Raw genomic sequence first — 17,499 nt, 5'->3', positions numbered from 1 at the left:
GAAAATTATCCTCATTTATAATTTCTACTATACTTATTATTTTCATTAATTATTGTATATAATGTTGATTTGAACAATTAACTAAAGTCTTAAACTGACATAAGAGACTTTGTTACGTAGAATCAAATTAATGTTACTTTGAGATTTTTATTTTCTTTTATGATTGTACTGCAAACTTCTGCATACTTACTTTTGAATTTCCCTACTTTTAGTTCCTCTTGATTACTGTAAGTTTTTAATTTTTTAACAAAGGTTTACAATAATTGTATTAGTTCTAAATAGCAAATGAAACATTAATATTACTATTTTATCTTACCAATTGGCAATGTGGTCACTTTGGACATCAGAGTCTGTGCTAATGCTTTTACCATCTTCTGCTTTCATATTTACAACTTCTTTAGTGACTGCCTTAAGAACCTTTCTGTTGAATATAGATATAAACATAAACAATATGGTGGTAAAACAAAATGCAGTGCTACTATTTACATGTTACTTTGCTTGTTATTAAAGATATTCATCAATAATGATCTATACAATTTTGTAACCTTTCCCTGTCTGATGTCTTCCAAAAAGACTAGATTACAAATCCCACTAAATTTCTGGTCAGGACTAAATTGGAGATTATATCATATTATAATTTTGATAAACATTTTCTAGATAGTATATATGCTTTACTCAAACTCTAATAAAATACTGAGTGAAAGATCATACGTGCACAAAATATCCCAAGGTCCATTTTCTTTACAGCCTATTAAAGTATCTATAACTCTGCTCTCATAGTTAATTTTCTTGCTACCTATGATTTCAAGATTTTATTGCAGCTATATCAGTTATGAGTAAGACTATTATTGTCCATATTTTTTCCAGTCAACTTCAAAATTGTATTATCAGGCAATTGGAAGAAACTATTTGTAAAGTGAACAATTTATATGAGAAAGATGAGAAATATTAGATGAGAAAAAGTTAGTGTTTAGGTTACTGAAATCCCCTTTTAAAGTAGAATTTTACTTTCAATCGTGTAAATAAAATGAAATGACTATAATTTTTATGGAAAAGTTTTAAATGCTTATAATTGAACTAAACTGAAGATTTGTAACAATTTTTCATTCATAATAAAAAAAACTTTACTTTCTATTTTGGAACTATAGGAATATTTTACTACTTTATAAAAGGATACTTTACCCTATTTTCCTAGGCCCAGTGAGAACTAATTTTGTCCCACTTGTAAGTGAAGCTAACATATCTTGCTTTGATGTATCCTCTAAGGTTTTTGGAGAATGATCTTTGGATCTGCCTTCTAAGAGTTCAGAGGAAGAATCTTAAAATGAAAGAAACACATTATCTTAACAAAATTCCTACACACTGAAGAAAAAAATTAAGCCAATTTCCCAAATGATACATATTCACTAAATCAAGCTGGGATCACTGAAGGCAAAAGCACTCACAATTTGATATGTTTTTATTAGGTCTAGATATAGGTATATACCATGTTTCTCTTTTATGTATACTGTAATACTCTGGCCAACTAACATAAATGAAAAAATAGGGGGTGAGGGGTGGGAAATACTCCCCATAAAATCCTTTCACCATATGCCTATCAATAGAAAGCCAGATAGAGGGAGAGGGTAGGTAGGAATATATGCAGTAGTAGGATACATTTTTCATAATATTAATCCCAAACCATTTAAGCTTTAAACATTATTCACAGATATGTTGTGTTAGGCTCAAAAGTTTATCAGAAATCAAAGAGAAGTCAAGCATGCTTCATGTAACACAGAAAGAGTAGAATCATTGATAAATATGATTCTTGGTACCAATAGCTCCGTGTGATTATTCTAATGCAGCCTTACTCAATCTGATGCCTTCCAGATACATTAGAGCTACACCTCGCAGAATCCCCAGCCACTTCCAATTGGGAATTATGGCCCCAACACATCTTGAAGACATCAGATTGGGTAAGGGTACTGCAATATATGTAAGAAACTATATTGAATGGATAACCTTATAAAGTGCACTGTCTTTGGTAAAATCTTCCCTGGGAAGATGACATTAGAGTGTCTTACCATGTAAGACAGAAAGTTAGCTTATTCTTTATTAGGCCTGACTATATAATTTGCTTTGACTGGCAACAGTTTCCCAAGATGTGGTGAAATGTCTTCCCAGGGTCTGCATTTGCATTGTTATATAGTACTTGGCTTGAAGGATCTTATTTTTACCAATAAGATGATGGGATAAGAGACTAGCATTCATTGTAATGTATTGTACTGATAATATATTTGGAATGCTCTAGATTAACTATGTTGCAAAAATGCAAAGAATAATTAAGAAAGCAGCAATACTTTAATCAGTTTGGGACAACTGTGGTCCTCCAAAGTTGCTCAAATACCAGTAGTCTCCCAATATGCAACTGCCCACTGGCCATACAAGCTGGAGCTGTTGGGAGCCTGTAGTTCAGCAATGCCCCCATATGTCTATTTGGAAGTACATATTTTGCTTTTCTGTTTTTTACCTGGAGCTTTGCGAAGAATAGACTGCCGAACAATATCAGTTCCAAGGAGCTTGGACTGCTTGAAGCGTTTTGCTCTCTCTTCAAAGAACCATTCACCTGTTACTACCCTAAGTTGCCTGTATTAAAAAAATGAAAACAGTGAAGTCACTCTAACCATTAGTTGGCATTAACAAAATAACAGAATTGGAAGCGACCTTGGAAGTCCTCTAGTCCAACCTCCTCCTTGAGCAGGAGATCTTATACCATTTCAGATAAGGGACTGTCAAGTCTCTTCTTAAAGCCTCCAGTGATGGAGCACCCACAACTTCTGAAGTCAAGCCGTTCCACTGGTTAACTGTTCTCACAGTTAGAATAGTCACTTAGTCCTCTGGTTACCTCATCCATCCAAGATATTTGTGAGTATTGCTTTAGAAATTACTAAGACAAAAAAACCCATCCCACGCCTATGTAAATACAAGAGAATGAACTGGAAACAATACACCAAAAATTTGTGCCATTATTTACACTAAGCTACAATGTTTCATCAAGTCCACTTTAAGATGTCATTAATACATTATAATGCAAATATATGCAATTAAAACTTAGAGTAAACAAAGGATGTAGGAGAAGAGCAGACAGAGCTGGGGGGGAGTTAAACAGGCTATCATCCTAGAGTCCTTATGCTGCTACAAATGATCCAAGTCTAGCCCTCCTTGAATTCCTTTGTCCCTTATGTAGTGCCAATTTAGTGCTGACTGTTGACTAAATTCTTGTGTATTGGCTTCAATAAATCTTCTATGCTGCAACTTAAGGTATGGTCCTCATCCTTTGCATCTGACAAAGAATGAAAGCTTAACACTTCAGTTCTTTGTTCTAAATATATCTCATCCAATGACTCCCCTCTGCTAGGCTTCCAAAAAAGTATATCTTAAGATTGAAAAGAGATAAAAACAAAAATAAACAAAAGTTTAGCTCTACAATTGTAACCCAACAGCCTGATGCTCATACCAAACAAAATTTTGCTGGCATGTTTCAAATACAAGGGCAGTCACCAGCACGAAGAGCCTTAGAAGAATCTCTCAGATGTATATCAGTTCCTCATCTGTTGCCTGAATTATGAAGGCCCACGGCCATAGTACTAGTTCTAGGTTTTAGAGATTCTTGGGAAGATAACACTTTCCTCTATCTTGCATCTATGTCCTTTGCTTATTTTTTCTACCCTAAGGAAGTGTACAGGACAAATGTCAGGTGCAAGGAATCAGAACAAGACTATGAGCTAATCAGAGAGAAACTTCCTGACAGTGAGAACAATTAACCAGTGGAACAACCTGCCTCCAGAAGCGGTGAATGCTCCAACACTGGAAGTTTTTAAGAAGAGACTGGACAGCCATTTGTCCGAAATGGTATAGGGTTTCCTGCCTGAGCAGGGGTTTGGACTAGATGACCTTCAAGATCCCTTCCAACTTTACTATTATTATTATTATTATTATTATTATTATTATTATTATTATTATTTATAAGAATCTCACCATTCTCTTGGAAACAGCCAGATAAAGGCTTCAGGAATTCTCAGAGATCAGGTCTCTGTCACTTCCTTTCCTGCAAGAACTCCAAGCCCACCAGTCTTTTCCTTTCTTCCCCCATTCTAGTTGGAGATTCCAAGTTACACCAAGTTATTCCCTCACTCTTCTCTCTTGAATCACAGCATGCATTTTCAGAAAAACAAGGCAGCAGAATAAATAGCAAGGAGCAGTAGCAACAGAGCCAGGAGGCTGTGCCCACTGATGCCAAGGTTTGGGCTGAGCCCCACTAGGCAACAATTGCTTTCTATGGATTTTATTTATCAAAACAAATATCTTACTGTGAAAGGACCTTAGGGTCTCTCTTCTATTAGAGAGCTAAAAGAAATCAGAGGTTCATAATACCAAGATGGCAAGCAATAAAGTCTTGTGGTCATGAATATAAACAAACTAAGGTTTCAAATGGGTTATTTAAGGTAAATTGATATCAAGATGAAGTAGTTAATCAAATTTGTGATTGCAAGGGGTCCTGTCAGTCTGAACAAGTAGCCAAATAAACCCATTAAAATTAAACTGTTGCATTCAGGGTTCTTGTAAAGTTCATCACACACTGTTATTAAAAGATTCTTATGAAGCTGAAAATTAGTCTCTGAGTAGAAGCCGGCAATTTTTCCCCCCTGTTGATTGCTGCAAGTCAGCTAATGAATGAGTGGCATTTTTTTTCTTTTAAACCTTCCCTTCCTTCCTCCCATGAACCAGGCTGTAAAAGAAGGGAGCTTTTTCCAGAGATCTGATCCCTTACAGTGGGTTTTTGGAATTAGACCAAGAACCACAAGTGACCCAAAGAAATAAAAAGCAGTGGGTCAGAGCCATCATGTTGACTTTATCAGCCTCTGGTGGATGACTACCCTGAAATCATCAACTGGCCACTCTTGGTTTAAGAAGGATCCCTTCAAGAAAACACCAGAGCAGGGAGATTAATATTTGTGACTATGATTACTGTAAAGCAGACATGTCAAACACAAGGCCTGGGGGCCGGATGCGGTCCACGAAGTGGTTTCATGTGGCCCGCGAAGCCATCCTGGAAACAGTGAGGGAACGGCCCCCGCTGCCTTAGCCCTGGCCCAGGCTGGCCGGGAGCCAATGTACAATTTTGTGGTGGCCATCTATGCTGAAATGCATTCAGTCTTAGCTCCACAAGGCCGTCTGGAAACAGCAAGGAACCAGCCCCTGCTGCGTCGGCCTCACCCCCTGGGTGCATGCTGGGGAGGTGTCACCCTTTGTGAGGAATGAAGAAGTGCACCATCGCCTGGAAGTGGCCAGAAAATGGCCCTCACCAACTTCACATATCTGGCTTGATGGGCTCTGGGGGAGGGGTTTCGGCAGGCAGCGGGGCGCTCTCCTCAAAGCGCCGAGAGGCTGAGCCGGGCGGCGCAAATCCAAAAAGAAATGCAAGGCCGCCTAGCTCCCAGCCTGCCTGGTTTCAGCAGGCAGCAAGGTGCAAAGATGGCGAGCTTCGCATCGCCTGGCTCAACCTCTCAGCGCTGTGAGAGCGCCCCACTACCTGCTGAAACCGGGCAGGCTGAGAGCTGGGTGGCATTGCGCAGGTAACGTTGACTCTCACGCTGCTCATGGCATCCCCTCCCCCAGAGCCCACCAAGCCAGATATGTGAAGTAGATGAGAGCCATGTGCTGGCCACTTCTAGGCGATGGTGCATTTCTTTAATTCCTCATGAAGGGTGACACCTCCCCAGCTGTGTTTCTTGCCTGTTTTTCTCCCTCCCTCATCTCAAATATTTTCCCACCACTCTGTACTTAGGAAGGAAGGAAGGAAGGAAGGAAGGAAGGAAGGAAGGAAGGAAGGAAGGAAGGAAGGAAGGAAGGAGAGGGAGGGTCTGAGGGAAGTCCTGCCTTAGTCCTGCCCTGCTGCCCTTTCACCATTCCCTTGCCCCCTCCTCCTGGCCTATCCTGGGAGTCTCCCATCCTATTGCTAAGGAAGCTTTGGATACAAAGCCGGGTCTCCTCTCATGGAGAGGGAATGGGCCTCCCTCTGACTTTGCCCTCGTACCCATCATGAGCAACCTGAGTAAGGAGAGCAAGCACAGCAGCAGCAGCCTTGAGGAGGAGGTAAGTGCAGCTGGGTGCCCCCTTGGGGAAGTGGGGCTGGGCTTGGTGCCGCGGGTGCTCGAGGGCCAGGCTGGGCATTTGACTTCTGCTGTCCAGGGCTCCGGGCAGCCCGCACCACCATCAAGCCCCCCGCATGGCCTGAGAGGAACAGTGAGGCTCCTCCAGTGGACCATGCCTTGGCACTTGCCCTGGTCCCACCCCCTTCTGCCAGAGACCTCAGATCTGTCCCACTCCTGCCCAGGCCCCCACAGGCACCCTTAACATGAATGATGTACAGCTGGTCATGCCCACCCAGTAGGTCACACCCACTCCATCCATGCCCACCCAGTAGGCTGCACCCACCCTGGCCACACCCACCTGCCCCCCCAAGGACAACCACAATGCTGATGTGGCCCTCAATGAAATTGAGTTTGACACCCCTGCTATAAAGCATGTAATATATATCTTGAATCATGACTAATCCATCCAAGCTGCTGCCTACTCAAATATATCTCATGTATTTTTATGGAACAAGGAAACCCTCTGGTATAATTAGGTTTATTTACTAAATAGGGAGAGGCATGTGAAAAGCTAGAGTTTCAATTTGTTTGCATACAAAGTAAAAATGAAACCTTAAGCTGTTTATTTATAGCAATAAACAAGGCAGACTTAATAAAGATCTTAATCTAGAAATCTCTTATAGCTGTAGGATAAAAATAACTGGCATCATTGTGATACTCAAGCTTTGGTATTTTCACTTAACCTGCTATTGCTTAAAGCTTATACTAAATGAAGGGAGTTTTATTTGACTAAGCTAGCATTTTAGGACAGGGGCACTTCACCTTCTGTTAGTTCCTGAAACAATGGTGGCGCAGTAGTTAGAATGCAGTATTGCAGGCTAATTCTGTAGACTGCCAGCTGTTCGATTCTCACTGGCTTGAGGTTGACTCAGCCTTCCATCCTTCCGAGGTCAATAAAATGAGGAACCAAATTGTTGGGGGTAATATGCTGACTCTGTAAACCTCTTAGAGAGGGCTGTTAAGCCCTATGCATAGGTATATAAGTCTAAGTGCTATTGCTATTGCTCAAAACATTGAAGTAGCTGCTTTGGAAAATATCCCTGATTCTCTGCAGGTGCATGAAGAGACATTTCTTTGGAACTGCCCTGCGTACGTATGGATGGACCTCTGCAAGGGCAACAATCTTGAAAGAAGCCACAAGAGCCTTTCCAAGGACACAGATTCTTTCACACTTCAAAGACAGATGCCTTGTTTGCACTGACATGCTTCGCATAACTGAACTGGGCCTACCCCAACTGTGCACAAAACAGGGATGAATGCACTTTAAAGGGGGCCCTCCACATATTACCAGATTTGGGCCTGACATCTTGGTCACTGAGTGAGGTGGTTGTTAAGTGAGGAGCCACATGAATGTCCACAATCCCAGCTTTCCCAGCTGCAGTTATTAAGTGACCGTGCAGGTTGTTAAATGGCCTATTAGGAAGAAGTCTTCTGAATCTTCCAGTGAGGAGGGGAAATCCTGGTGAGTGCCAGCATTCTGAAAGGCTCAGAATCTTGGCATTCACTGGCATTTTTGCCAGGTTTCAGGTCTGTTCCTCCAGTACATGGGAGGATTTCCCCTCCCTGCAGGGAAGGGAGGGAAAATCCCTCAGTGTACTGGGGAAATGGATGTCAAATCCAATGTCACCTCTGCTTGCAACCTTCTCCATTGACTTTCTGGGAAAGCCATAAAAGAAAATCTGCAAATGGCAATCACATGATCCCAAGGCACTTGGCAACCAATTGTAAATCGAAACAGGTTATCGGGCGCAGGAAATGTGGTCATGTGATTGGGGGGTTAGCACAACAGTTTACAATGGCCAGAAGTCCTTTATTGGCCCCTAAATCACTTGTTCCGAGGCTGTTGTGATGGTGAAATGTCATTCAAACGCTGGTTGTAAGTCAAGAACAACATGTATTTTGACTCAGTCTTGCTATATCAACAAACACCTAAGTGAAATTAGTTTGTTAGGATGCTGTAGAAGGATGTCAAAATTGTCTACCCTAAAGATCTCTCTGACCTGAGCAAATATGGAGAGGATAGGCCCTAGAATATGCTGTATTAGTTTCTGCATCGTTCTGAGTTTCTGTTGCTAGGATCACATGAGCAGTTAAAGATTTCAGTGAAGACACTGAAAACAACAAGGCAATGAGCACTAGACATTTCAAGAATGGAGATTTTAATACCAGCAACTTTAATTACCCTGACATAATTTGTTAAACTTCAGCTATATTTAAAAATTAAAATGTATTGCAATTACCTTACTATACATTAAAAAGTTGGCAGTATTTTTTCATTTTGAAGATTCATAGGTAATATCTTGAGGCAGAACCATGTCCTTCTCTCCTCTAATTTTAACATCACTTCTTTGTAGAATATGGTTAACTGAGAGATGTCATTGGTTTAAGTCACTCAATAAGCTTCCATGGCTGAGTATGAATTTGTGTTTTCTCAGCGAACCTCCCTCCCAAAGTTAAGAAAGCTTCATATGAGGATTTACTAAAATGTCTTTTGCATGTACGTTATAAGTGAGACTTGATCTTTGATAATATGCTACACCGTTTCTTTTGTCATTCTCTTCATGTTCTGTTAAAAGATGTTTAGAAGTTCCATTGTTTTATATTTAAATATACAATAACGCTAATAATACGTAGTAACATCAAAACTTAATTTTATTTCTGTACACTCCAGAATTTGAGAAGATTTTTATTCTGGAGATCTGCTACATCAACCATTCACATGTCATCTAAATACATTAAGAATGCATGACATGCTTTTCTTTTCTTTTAACCTTTTTCCTGGCGCGGGGAACCATTATGCTATTGTACAAGGTATTCTTACAAATCACCAAATGTTCTCAGTATTACCATTGCAGTCTGTAAGAGGTTCTGAGTCATCACACCCACAACAGTCCTTGAGTCCTTAAAGCAAGGTAATGTTTATTAACACCTCCCTGGACATTTTTCACTTCAGTGCCCTGTTAACAGGAAATGGCTGACCTCGGATGAATGTCTTGTTTCAACAAATTAAGCCCCAAATGTCCTTACTTTTCTTACCATCCCTGCCTATTGATAATTATATTTTTTGGCAAAAGTAAAGAGATCAGGAAAATTAATCTGGTATTAGAAAACAAGACTTACGCAATTTTATCACACACTGTGCACTTCCAACTGCTGTCAGTTGCTAAAACACGACACTTGTTACAAACTCTCAGGCCACATATTTGGCAGTGGTCACCTCTGTCAAAAATTAAGCCCAAATTTTTCTGACAGCGAGTGCAGACCCTGATGTTATCTTGTTGGTGATGCCGTCCACCTTTACGTTTCACTTCCAATAACTCATTCTTTAGTTTTCTAGAAAAGAAAAGAAAAATCCAGAAGGTTCACAAAAATATCTTGAAATATATGAATTTGCTGTTTCATTAATAGTCAAAAGGTTTGTGCAAGACACAATTTGAGACAAGCATCAAAAACTGATGTGTATCTATTAATGAGGCATCCCAATATTTTTTCATAATTGTAATACTATAGTACATTAAACAAGCCTGATAAGATAAATGAAGTGCCTGATTGCATTTTGTATACTAATCACTTTCTCCATCTTAAAACTGAAGGGCAAAGAGGATGGGGTTAATACATTGAGGACCATCTTAGTTTAAAATATTTTTAACCCTTTGCTCCCAGAGAGCATAAAATATTCATAGGGTGATTTTCTACAGAGCAGCCTTGCAATCAAAAGGAAAGATACGTAAATCCCAATACAAAATCCATCTAGCTTGCAGGACTTCTGGGAAATGAAATGCCGGTATACCCGCATAAGGTGTGGGACTGGTAGTGAGAAGACCCATGTTCTAGTTCATGGTCAATCATGGAAGTTTTCTGGGTCACTTTGGCCCATTTTCTCAGCCCAACATATCTGTTGCACAGGAAAATAAGAAAGAGGTGCTCCATATATGCTACCTGAGCTCCTGAGTTAAAGTTGGGATGTGTGTGTGCTGTCGGTTCAATGTCAACTCCTGGTACTAGTATCTGCCATTTTCTTGGGAGCATTTTCAGAAGTGGTTTGCCATGGCCTTCTTCAATGGGGTGTGAGAGAGTACAGGCAGTCCTCAACTTACATCCACAATTTAGCTCAAAATGTTGTTGCTAAGTGAAACATTTAAGTGAATTTTCCCCTATTTTACCACCTTTCGTGCCACAGTTGTTAAGTGGATCACTGCAATTGTTAAATTAGTGAATCTGGCTTCCCCATTACAAGACTTTCTTGCTTCTAAGGTCACAAAGGGTGATCACATGACCCTGGGATACTGCAATCTTCATAAATATGAGTCAGTTGCCAAGTGTCTGAGTTTTGATCATGTGACCATGGAGACATTGCAACGGTCGTAAGTATGAAAATCATCTTACATCATTTTTTTCAGCTCAATTTTGAATGGTAACTACATGAGTTGTTGTAAGTCGAGGACTACCTGGAACTGGCCCAAGTCACCTGGCTGGTGTTGTGCCTATGGCAAGAGTAAAACTCTTGCTCTCCTGGTCTCTAGCCTGGTGCCTTAACCATTAAAACTGGCTCTTACAAGTAAGATAGGCTGTCCAAATGAAGGAGCAGGCCAGGACTGGTGACAGTTTCAGTCTAGACTGTTTGTTCTGTCATGGGTACTATAAAATATTTTATCCATTATAAAACAAGCTCTGCTCAAAAGTAGTTATAGGCAAAGAGATGAAGCAAATGGATGTGGAGTGTGAAATCATATTGACATGGCTGGGACATGTATCATAATTTGATTATCTTACAGTAAGAGACAAAGCTTTGTTCAATTTGGGTCAATAATTCAAGTGTGATACATTAATGTTTCACTGCATTAGATGGAGCTCACTCCTGAATCCCACAATGTAATTTTAGCAAACAGCCTGATATTCTGTCTCCACAAGACAATTATGCAGATCCTGCAGAGATGCAGTTGTTAAGCATATACAGCAATTTGTGCCTCATTTATACAGCGTGATATGCATTTCCTCCAGAAAAGGAAGATACAGAAGATTAAACCTATTATGAGCTGTACAAAGGCATCACATTTGCTCCCAAAAAGATAAGGAAACCTTCAGAAGAATAATGCTAAAATACCCATTCTGCTATTTTTTGGCACCATCTCTTTCAAGTCAATACTGTTTTACCCTTTCATTCCATCTAATCCAACTCTGACATACTAGCTTGGCACTAGCTACAAAAGTCATCTTTTTGTCCTCTAACATTTGTACTGGCACTGATAAGGCACTCTGAGTCACACATACATTCATATGTTAAAGCCCAATTCACTTGACAAATACTGCATTAGTGCAGGAAGAAGAAACTGCTTTAATATTATTTTTGCTAGCTAATAGCTAGCAGCTTCCATAACTAACCAAAATGGCACCAAAATGGTGATAGATATGATGACTTCATCATGCAAATGCTACCAATACTCTGTTGTATCCCAACTTTTGACATAAGTATTTGCATGATAACATTAATGTGCAAATTTTCTTATTTCTCCCCACTCCCAGCCCCATGCAGATCCCCATCCTAAGGGGCAGAGCAGAGACATTGTGCAAGTAAGCATGTATAATCTGGGGGAAGAGCAGATGTCTTAAAGAATATGACTTTAAGCAGTAGCCCATCATCAATACACTTTTCCCACATTACAGTACAACATTGGTTCTCAACCTTTTCTTCGCCCACAGACCTCCTTTAAATACCCTTTGTGGCCACAGACCAAGGCCATGGACCCCAAGACCTACAGTATCTCAAGATTTAAATCATAACATTTCTTCAAGCCCTCATGGACTCCCTGTTGAGAACCACTGCAATACAACATAATTCAGAAGTGAATGGCAAACTGGAAATTTCAAATAAAATAAAATGCTCCCATGTCTCTCATACCCTTTTGACTTCCATAAACTGCAAGTATATGTAAATAGCAGGCAAAATTTCAGTTTGATAAAACAAAGATCTCAGGAGGGACTGAGGTTCACCAATGTAAAGTCTGGATTAATAATAATTAATAACTCATTAATATCCCAAGGAAATAATGGCTACAATTTTAATTCGGCCAACATCCCAACGTGGAACAGGTTCTGGTACTCCCAAGGAGAACTATTAATTCACATTAATCCAGTTAGACCATTAATCCACATGTGATACAGTAACTATCAGCAACTCTCAGGGATTGCAAAACAAGACAGTTTCTCAGGCCAATATGAAGATGTCAGAGGCTGCAATTTGACTGTTAATATGCAAAACACATATGCTACCATTTAGCAATGATTATGCCCTGAATCAAATTATTTGATTAACCGATGTCATTAGTCTGGAGCTGCTGTTCCAAACCTCTGCTCAAATATGCTTCTCCTTTATTCTTCACTATGCAGCATAATTTATTAAATAAAAGACAGGCAGCTCTTCCAATGCTTCAGCTCTGTTTTCTGCAAAAATACTACTTTCTCTATCGAACTGAAGGACAACCAGTGGAAATCTAGAACTATTAATTTTCAGAAAAATATATTGAGGTGGTCTAAAAACATCCAAATCCAGCTATTCCATTTAACTTAAGTACTGTAGGTCTGACCTTGGCCAGGATATGAATAAAAAGAACTCCCAATAATCTCAAGAATTGAAGAAAAGAAGAATAGAGATGAGATGAACCCTGGTGCCGCTTTAGTTCATTATAAATTCTTGCAGCTGTGTTTTGCATCTCCCTCTGGTATCTTCAAAACTGAATCATTTGATGATTGTCACAATATACTCTGATTTCAGAACTGAAGTAATTAAGAGTTTCTGAAGAACATGCAGTAGAGGAGGCAAAGGAATAAGCTGAACTTCATTTACTTTCAATCCAATTTCTAAACAAATACTGTCTCTTGTATAATAATGCCAAATAGAATTTTCTACATCAGAATAAACTCAATAGCAACACAGTTATATACATGGAGAATAAGAACAGTTTTTGTCAAAAAGTGGGTTTTAAAAGGTAAAAATCTAAGTGCATAGATGCTCAATTAAAATACTGTAGATTATACACTTGGCCTTCTTTCCTTTGAAATCAGTGAGTCTAATGCTTAAAAGAGAGACATTTTCATTTATTTGAGCTAATATGTAAAGACAACTTTAATTCAAATATTATGAACAAGGTACATAGGATGCAAATAATGCATTTTACAGCTCTATTAACCCATCAATGGATCTGGAATAATTACAGTATCAATATATTACCATTCCAAAGAAAGACATTAACCTATATGTTATGTGTACAAACCTAAACAATAAAATAGCAGTTTAAAACAGAAAGCCAAATTCTGAACAGTTTTATATAGGTAACTGGGAGAACAATGATTTTGTTACCTAAGTGTCCATGAGATATGTACAGGAGAGCCATCCTGTACAGAGAATTTTGCAAAGAGAATACTATAACAGAATTTTTTTCCCTTCTGGATTTACAAAAGAAGCTTGTTAACGTTTTTATGAATTCTGTGTGATGAGACAAAGAAGAAATGAAGAGAAATCAAATTCTACAACAGTATTTGAAGGAACTAAAGATTAAGACTGTTAGAAGTAAAAGGAAGGAATATAAACTTGATTTATCTGACCAAATTAAAACAAGATACGGTGTTATCTTTGGCAACATTTTAAGGACTATCTGCTGACATCAGAACTGAAAAGATATGGATTCGTTTTTAGATAAATTATGGGATATGGGATGAAGAGATAATGTTTTTAACCTTAGAAGGGATGAAGAGTTATTAGATTTACTTATACTTATTATGATGAAGGTTGGGGTTACAAGTTACTTCTTTATATATTTATTTTCCCTTTCCTTATTTTATTCTTATTTTTTTCTCCTTTTTTCTTGCCCTTTTTCCTTTTTATGTTCTTTTTAAAGTTTGTATTAGATTTTACTATTACAATAAAAATTCTTAAAAATATATAGGTACACTCCAACAACTCTGCAGACTCCTCTGTTACTGAAGAATCACAGCCTGCATTCTGCTCTGCTTGTTCAATCATCTTTTTGTTACCGACTCTGGTCTTTCTGGAAGGCAAAGTGCATCTAAACCCACAGACCTACATGAACTTACAGCTAACAAAGTCTGCCCAAGAGCAACCAGTCAGCTTCTTAGCTGTAATATTGATCTTTAAGATTTGAGTGGTATGGACTTCGGGCTGAAGATTTCTCCCTCTACGGAGGCTAATTTGTGACTGATTTCCTCTTCTATTCTCTGCAAAAGATTTATTTGATTTTGGCCAATTTTCTATGTTTATCTATCTTGCTTAGAACCAGGATAAGTAGAAATACAAAGTACAAAACTTTAAAAATAGTACGTAGTTTGAATACTAACCATTTTCTTAAATTGCCAACATCAGTTTTGCTCATGGCTTATTAATGCTTATTGTGCACCAGCAGCTTCATTTGTGCCATTTGGGTTTTAAACTGAAGCACATTATTTGTGTTAAGAGAAGGCAAGTGCAAAATTCTTTCCTTACTATGTACAAAAATGTAAGGAAAAAAAAATACCAAGATTAGTTAAAAGCCTAAACTATTTTAAAATGTACACAGTAATTAACTAGTGTGCTTTCTATAAAATATTGAAAAACAAAGAAATAATGATAGTCCATACTATAGATTTATAGTTAATATGAAATGCATTCCCTGAGCTAGATAGTGGGAACTATAATACACAATATTAGTTAACTTAGAAATAACAATAAAAGAAGAATTTGTATAAGAACTTATAACCTACGAGCATATTACCGTATATCAGTGACACCAGAAGATACAACCAGATTCAATAATTTCAACCGAGTATGAAATGTTTGTGCTACAGTACACACAAAAATAATGTTAGTGCTAGACACAGCTATTATTTTGGGCAACTTATCCCGATTTCTGTGAAACTATGCAGGACTATATTGTGCATGTGTACATGTGTTTCATACCAACAATTTCTAATTAGGCTCCAGTTATCACAAAGAATAATCTTTTTAAAAAGTTTAATGCCAAAGCTGTGCACGTGAAAAAGGAGCAAAATGTAACATTTATAACTATCGCTACTAACACATTTCCAAACCAAGCTTTAATATTTCGAAGTTTAAATAGTATAGATATTTTAATGATTACCTGATTCGTTTATCTTCCAATTTTTTCAAGTATTCATCTCTTTTTAATACTCCCAAGATTGTTTCTCTTTCATGCTCTAATAAAAACGATAGATTGAGTATTTCTGCATTGTTAGACATGTTCCTTCAATTGTTATATTCTTTAATAGAGGTGTTTTCTGGCAGGCAATAAGATTTTAAGAGCGCATCATTGGAAACATCCAAGTGCTATAGTTTCTTGTCAGGAGCTAATTCATATATTTCATATCAGTGTCAAAAGAGATTTTGGTCATTTTTAGTTATTTGAATGTTCACTGGAACTTTTGCTTGAATTCCTGAACATGCTGTGAACTTCTTTCATAGGTTATCCTCAAGTTAATAATTGCCCTGAGTCCTTTTACCTGAAATGAAAACAACAAAATTAAGAATTAAAATTAAATATACATTTACTTAAACCGTTTGTTGAATGATTTCAATGTTTAATAATTTCAAGACAATAGTGAATGCCCACCTGTTTGCACAACTGGAATATTTAATTAATAGAAATAATAATTGAAATTGAATGACAATTAAAAATAATAGCAATGACAATCAAAATGAAACAGACACCATTCATAACTCACACTGCCCCTTCCTCAAAAGCAATTTCCATCTTGATGACTAAAGTTCTGCTTAAATCCAGGGAAAATCCAGACTTTAGGTATTTGATTCAGTATCATTTAAGCTTTTTAATGTCATGATCAGCACTTTGAATTTTACCAGTAAACAAAATAGTTAGGGAAATTATTTCAACAATTGAACAATGTCTGACCGCAGCATTCTGGACCTGCCAAAGAGAATATTTCATATGATTCTAGTTAGATTTTTCATTTCCAGGAACAGACACAGTTGAAAAACTTGTTTTGACTGAACAAATTAATACTGATCCTTGGAATCGAACAAGGAATCCCTAGACTCCTGGATTCAGGCTGACTTCAGCAGTCCAACTGAGATGTGCTTCTGAGTCTTCACAAAGATAACTCTGTCTAACAGAGGTTGAATCATATTTCCTGATCTTCCATCTGACTAAATAAGATTATAGTATTTCTGTCTCCTCTGGATCAAACTTCAATTTGTTTGCCAATTTTCAACACTGAATAGTGATTTTGACCGAAAGAAGAAAAAAGAGTGTCATTAGCATGGTACCTATTGTACACCAATACTTATACATATACAGGATGGATTTTGTTTGTGTCTGTGTAATTCAAGTATTATGTGGGAAGGTGAAACCATAGATGTTGCATATCCACAACAATACTGGAATAGTTCGTGAACAGTCTCTTTCAGTACCATGTACAAGCTAAATATTAGAAGAGAAGATGGATACCTAAAGGACATCACAAGCCAACAGATTTTGGATGAATGGGAATCTCCTAGCACTACCTTTTAAAATGATTTCTGCAACTTAACAAAAGCCATTAAGAAATTAAATAGAACCAAGAGAACTATATTTTGCTTTGTCTAGTTCTTTGTGGAGATTATTCAACTAGTCTTTCTCCCATAACAAGCCTTAAAGTCAGCTTGAAATAGATCCAGGTAATTGATGTCCTCCACTTTTCTAGAATACTATAGAGCTATAATACTCCACTATACACTTCAAGACCTTGCCAAATATTACAATAGTGAATTCTGTTAAAAACTTAATAATTTACAGTACAAAATTTCACCACTACATTTTTACAGATGAAAAAAATCATTCTGTATCACAAAGACACATTCATCATTTGCCACTGAGTCTGTTCTCCCCAGCCAGCAAGGGTCAAGCATGATGTAATACATCTCACCTCTGAAAAGAACCTGCCCATATTCTCATGCTACCTACATTGTAAAATATCTATTTTATCTGGACAGGAACAGACCAAATTTGCATCCAATGAATCTATAGGATATGCCAATCAGTCTGACTTGAATTGGATTCTCATAATTGGCATTTCAGGTAGTCCTTGAGTTGCAATCACAATCGTGCCTTTAACTTTGAGACCGTTTACATCCCTGATGTCTCAGACATCTCAACTAACTTCTGAAACTTTCCATTTGTCACCTTCGTTATCTTTTTCACCTCCACCGCCTCTTGTTAGAGAGCTGCACAACTTGGTCTCCGCAATGGCTGAGATGTTTCAATCGTTTGATGTTAAATTTCAAAATAGATGTGATCAA

General features: G+C 37.9%; 1 protein-coding gene across 1 annotated transcript in view; it reads right to left on the bottom strand.

Moving 5' to 3' along the window:
- Nucleotides 1-263: 263 nt before the first annotated feature.
- The window catches only part of LOC107294663 (synaptotagmin-like protein 5), a 20,077-nt gene continuing 2,841 nt past the window's right edge, over nt 264-17,499 (bottom strand). Inside the window, exons 2-6 of the mRNA XM_015823915.1 lie at nt 15,326-15,704; nt 9,315-9,527; nt 2,510-2,625; nt 1,183-1,318; nt 264-421 (exon numbers count right to left, since the gene is read on the bottom strand). Of these exons, the coding sequence (XP_015679401.1) occupies nt 313-421; nt 1,183-1,318; nt 2,510-2,625; nt 9,315-9,527; nt 15,326-15,444 (693 nt within the window). The 5' untranslated portion in view covers nt 15,445-15,704 and the 3' untranslated portion in view covers nt 264-312. The remainder of the gene's footprint in view (nt 422-1,182; nt 1,319-2,509; nt 2,626-9,314; nt 9,528-15,325; nt 15,705-17,499) is intronic.

This window comes from Protobothrops mucrosquamatus, unplaced genomic scaffold (genome assembly GCF_001527695.2).
Source record: "Protobothrops mucrosquamatus isolate PMUCROS unplaced genomic scaffold, P.Mucros_1.0 scaffold2046, whole genome shotgun sequence".
Classification (NCBI taxonomy): domain Eukaryota; kingdom Metazoa; phylum Chordata; class Lepidosauria; order Squamata; family Viperidae; genus Protobothrops; species Protobothrops mucrosquamatus.
The sequence above is the reverse complement of the archived record's forward strand: the minus strand, read 5'-3'. Positions and strand labels throughout refer to the sequence as shown.